Here is a 5,611-nt window from a genome sequence, read left to right as displayed (position 1 = left end):
TTAAACATTTTAAAACATGTTTTTTAAGGGTTGACCAATAATCGAATTTTTGAGAACGGTAAAAAGAATCGAACGCTCTTGAGTATTTGTTTTTAAAAAACTTTTTTTTGACATACTTCTTTTTAAGCCTTTTTGTACAATTTTGTTGCACAATTTGACTCTTAAGTTTATAATTTTTTAAAATGTACTTTCAAATTAAACATGTTAAAAATTAAAAAACCGGAGAGAGAAGTTGTCATCTAATACTAAATTGGAACAGTTCAACAATATATAGACATTATAGAAAAAGTATTGGGAGATAAACACTGAACACTTTTTAATTGAAATGTAAACATATCAATGAAAAATTGAATATTTTTATTTGATCAACTGCAAAGATTTAAGCCTGTATAGAAGTATCAAATTTACTTATTTCAAACTAAATTATGTTGGATTTAAATAAAACTTTAAAGCTAAAATAATTTTGCGCTGACTACAAATTGCGTATTTTTAAAACGTGAGTTGTTTGTGCTCAAACTAAAACTATTTTTAATTTGAGTTCAAAAAGTGTTGAAGAGTATTGAAGGACGAAATTACCAGTCTCGAAAAAATATATTAATTATACTTAGAAATACCAGGATTTAATTATTATTAATTATGGAATTTTTAAAGGAGAATATATTCTTGATCATGAGAAACATTTTAAACGTATAAAATGGTTTATTTAACCAGTTTTGTTGTCAGACTTTTTGTAAATGGCTGTGAATCGATTTCTAGAAACAAGTTGATGTGGAAACTGAAGAATCATAACGTTTTTTAGATTACTGATCAAATAGAGAAAGATTTCTCTGTAGATTCCTTCGTCAAACATGTAAATTACATTAATTTTCAGATTTAGCCGATAGAGCTTCACCGTCCTATGCTTTGAAACCATATTCCGAGCTCCCATCAACTTCTTATAATTCCTACTACAATTCTCAATACCCGCAGTTTTCCTCGCCGGGTACAAATCCCGGAGTCTATAATTACAACTACACGAATTCCGGCAATGCCTACATCTCAGATAGTCAGTCTCAATCCTGCGCAGCTTCGTCGCTTCACTCGACATACGCCACAAGCTCCAGGAGTCTGCATAATTCCAACCCAGTTCAATATACGACAAATCCGCACGCGAAAACCTATTCGAATTTGCATCAGATGAATGCAAACATCCAGCAATCGATGCAAAGTCAAATGCAGTCCCAAACACCGCAGTGCACGTTTTTTCCCGAGTTGCATAATTTAACGAATGAGGAATTGAAACAGTTGAACGAAGATGAGGAAAAATTGGACGAGTTTTTAGAAGAGCACTCGCAGTTGAAAGACATCGATGCTGCGGTTGAGGACACGATTGATTGGGTAGAGAAAACTGCCGGTAAGTGTATGCAATTAATTTCTAGGCTCCTCCAAATTTTGGTGTTTTTTATTATTTCTATTTGAGTCTCTTCCTAATATCTTTTCTGGTAATTGTTTCAAGTTTGATAGAAATTTTAATTGGAAACGTATAGAAATCATCTATGAAAATGGTTGTTTTTTTACATTCTCATCATTTATGATTGAGAAAGTATTTGAATGGTCAGAAATTTCACACATCAGTTTTTCAATGGATCTCCATGATTTGAGATCCTCTGAAGCCGAAAAACAAGTTTTGGTGATGGTGTCTGTCTGTCCGGCTGTCCGTCCGTAAACACGGTAACTCTCGAAATAATGAATGGATTAAATCGAGCTTCGGCACACTTTTTTCGGTCCTAAAAGAAAGAAAGTTTTAGTTTAACCAGCCATTTTGCATGCAAATTAAAAAAATTAAGAGCATAACGTTGGTTTTGGAAAACTCTACTAGGTTAGCAAAAAACTGTTGAATTTTCTTGAAGAATCGAAAATTCAAATTTTGATCGCACAAAAAAGAATGAAATGTTCCAGTTTTCCGTCAAACTGTAAAATAAGAAAAAAGATACCTAACAAAATTTTGCTTCCAAAGAAGATCTACTAATTTGTTAATCACTTCTGATAGGACGCGTCGTTTTGGTTTTATTTGTAAAGAATGACATTGAAAATAAAAAAGTTTGGAATAAGGACACAAGCTACGAATAAAATTAGTGAATAAAAATTGTGCACCTAAAACACATCTACACATTTTTTATAAATCAATTTTTGATAGAACACGTAGTTTTAGTTTTAATAATAAAAAATGACATTAAAAATTTTAAAAAAAATTTTTTCGAACAACTGCCAAAAATACGAAAAAAATGGATAGACAAAAGTTGTGTACACAAAAAAGATACAAATTTTATATAACTTATGGCATTTTCATCATTAATGATTGAGAAAGTATTAGAATTGTCTGAAATTCGCTCCCAAAAAATTCAAATTTCGAATCAAACGACGCAAAATATGAAAACAAGTTTTAAGAAACAATTATAGCTTTGGAAAAGGCCTACAGAATTTCTTTAAACTATTTTTTAATAGTACTTGTCATTTCGCTTTTATTTATCGAAAGTATTATACAGAAAATTTAACGTTCACAGTTCTATCGTTAAAATTATATAACATTTGAACCAATTAATATATTTAAGATTTCTTTCCACATTCTGGTTAGAGTTTATTGCCTTCTTTCGAAATATGCGAGAAAATTAAAAATGTTCAAAATTAAAAAAACTGGTGGCGGTTTGACTAAAAATATTAAAAGTAGATTTTCTCAAAACACAAAACACCCACGCTTATATTTTTTGTCTAATTTGTAATTTCATAAAAAAATATATGTTATGAGTATTATGCGGGCTAAATAACTTGTGGCCAGAAGAGTTTTTTTCATGAAATCGAATTTTTAATTTTTCTTGCAGACAACAATAGATAAAAAATGTTAAGAAAATAGTTTGCACCGTTAAAAAAGTTTTAGAAAAAGTTCTTATACCCATTTATGATATCTTGCACCATTTCCATTTCCGCAAAAAAAATTCAATATTTATAAAGAAAAAAATTCTCTTGACTACAAAAATGGTTTCGCGCGCATCAAGCGTATAGCATGAATTTTTTATACGAGAAAAAATTGGTAAAAAATATATTCAAGAAATAAAATGTTGAGGTTTGCCCCTTTTTCTGATAAATTTGAAAGACTAAAAACATATTATTTTTCTAGTCCTACAACTTCTTTTTAAATTTTATATGTAAATGAACAATTAAAATTCGAAATTGTCTTTATTTATTTTTTGTATCATTCTGTGAGTAATTTAATAACAGATTTTGACAATTAAAAGATTAGGCTGCTCTGCTGCAACAGCAGTTTTCCGAAAGAAATATTGATGTTTTTCGGAAATGATACAAGTTATCATAAATGGGTTAACAATTTTTTTGTGACCCTTTTTTAGCAGTGCAAACTATTTTCTCAACATTTTTTCGTATCTGTTGTTGTTTGCAAGAAAAATCCAAAAATTCGATTTTATGAGAAAAAAATCTCCTACTCACAAAAGTTATTTAGCCCGTATAAAACTCACAATGTATTTTCCATATGACTGTAAAAAATTCGAGAAAAAATATAAGTATGAGTTTTTTTTTTGAGAAAATCGACTTTTAATATTTTCAAAATTGAAAAGTTCAATAATTCTAACAAGAATATATATATACAGTAGACTCTACGACACTTCTCGTTTTCGGGGCTGTAGGGGAAGCGAAATCTCTCCTGCGATACGCGAGAGCCACGTGACGTGCGCGCGAATTCAAACGTTCTCAAGCGCCGAACCGCTTTGTCAAGATGTTCGGTGAAAGGAAACTTTCCCTTCAGTGGCGCCGAAACGAAAATCTTTTTGGGGGGTAATTCATTTAATTATGAGTTTCGCGAAATTCATAATTAAAATTTTGAAATTACACTCTAATTGGATCTTGAAGAAGATAATTGTTAATATCAGAACGCAAATTTCTGAAATTTCAAAAATAATTACCGATGCTAAGTTTAAAATTTGTTGAGTACTTTTTCGAAAACGAGACAATATGAAAATTTCAGGATTCCAAATGAGTAATATTAGGAAGTTAAGCTTCCAGCAGTGAGCCATTCACTTTTTTTACGTATTTTTGTTGGCGGCTCCATTGAAATTCTATTTTAAAAAATGTCACATTATAGGTTAAGGTATTTGGTAAACAGTTTGACAGAACAAAAGGTATGCTGCCTTGTTTGACGTGCATGTTTGTGCGCGAAATGAGGCAAGGACTGGGGGCGAGCAAACGAAGGGGAAATCGGAAAATGAGAAGTGTCGTTGAGTCTACTGTATATATTATTTTGTTGAGAAACAAAGTAAAACATTCAAATACGCTTTTATCTATAAAACAACATATTTTGTCCCTGAGAGATTCTGCGACTTCAATTGTAGAACCTGCCTGATTTGAAATGGATTCGGTCAATTAGCATGTTTCGATACGAGAAACCAAATGGGCGGTTTACTTCTGAAGTTCATGATGCGAAACTAATTGAACCGTTGGCGACCAAAAGGGGACACGGCCGAATTCAGTCTGAGAATTATTGTCCTGAGTGTCAATTTTAAAAAGTCTTTCTAATTTCAATTTTAAAGACTGGTACTTGTAGAGAATTTCAAGGCGCATCTTTTTTTCCTCTTGCAAAAATTTATAGGTTTAGTAGTTTTTGAGATAATTGGTAAAAAGAGGATTTTTTGAAAACGAAAAATTCCAATCTTTTTTCACTTCAACTATCTAAGAAAGAAAAACGAGAATATTGTGATAAACAAAAAAGTTATTAATTTTTTTTAAGGCAATGCAAAAATCATGCATTTTAACCTTCAAGCGCCTCGTTTAGCGAACGAATTTTAAGCTACGGAAAACTTTCAGTGAGAAAGTTGTTCATTAAAGTTCAAAGAAGTTTTCTGCAAAGTTGTAGATCAATTGAATTAATAGTTCAAAAATTATGAATGTTTTAAAATCCAAGCGGTAATCTTGACGCTGCCCAAAAACGTGTCTGGCCGGCTACGTACGCGCTGCAGCGAACGATGTAAAAGTCAAGTCAATCTTACCAAATCAAATGCACAACAGTAACTTTTTTTGTCATCTATGAAATTCTACAAATAAAGCATAGAATCAGCGAAGTGATTGTTTCTTATAATAGTTGGAAAAGCATTTTTTTTTAGATTGCTGAGATTTTTGAGAATATTAATTAAAAGGAAAAAGATATTAAAATGAAACAAGGTATAAAAAGAACTAGAAATGAAGATTCGTGGATTAAAAATAAGAAAAAATGTTCCAGAAATCAGGTACGATTGGAAACCGTCAATACAATTTTTAAATAAATTTTAATCATAAATTTAATATTTTATTACTTTTTTTTATTCTTGATTTTTTAAATAATTCTTTTACTGAACCATATATAATATGTAGATAGTCTAAAGTAATTATTTTAAATTTTTAATGACGAAGTTAATAGCATTATTTGTTATTTCTTTAGAGAAAAGAATACATTAAAAAAGTCTAAAACTAAAAAAGACGGTATTGCTAAAGATATTCTAATCCCAGAGAGATCTTTTAAACCTATTGAATCCTGCTGTGGAGAAAAATGTTACCAAAAGTTTTCAAATGTGCAACAAGAAAAAGTACA

The 5,611-nt window shown here is 30.4% G+C and overlaps 1 protein-coding gene across 1 annotated transcript in view; it reads left to right on the top strand.

Moving 5' to 3' along the window:
- LOC117177027 (vacuolar protein sorting-associated protein 37A) overlaps positions 1-5,611 on the top strand; it is a 15,471-nt gene that overhangs the window by 2,811 nt on the left and 7,049 nt on the right. Inside the window, exon 4 of the mRNA XM_033367482.1 lies at positions 872-1,393. Within this exon, the coding sequence (XP_033223373.1) occupies positions 872-1,393 (522 nt within the window). The remainder of the gene's footprint in view (positions 1-871; positions 1,394-5,611) is intronic.

This window comes from Belonocnema kinseyi, chromosome 7, assembly GCF_010883055.1.
Source record: "Belonocnema kinseyi isolate 2016_QV_RU_SX_M_011 chromosome 7, B_treatae_v1, whole genome shotgun sequence".
Taxonomy (NCBI): Eukaryota; Metazoa; Arthropoda; class Insecta; order Hymenoptera; family Cynipidae; genus Belonocnema; species Belonocnema kinseyi.
The sequence above is the reverse complement of the archived record's forward strand: the minus strand, read 5'-3'. Positions and strand labels throughout refer to the sequence as shown.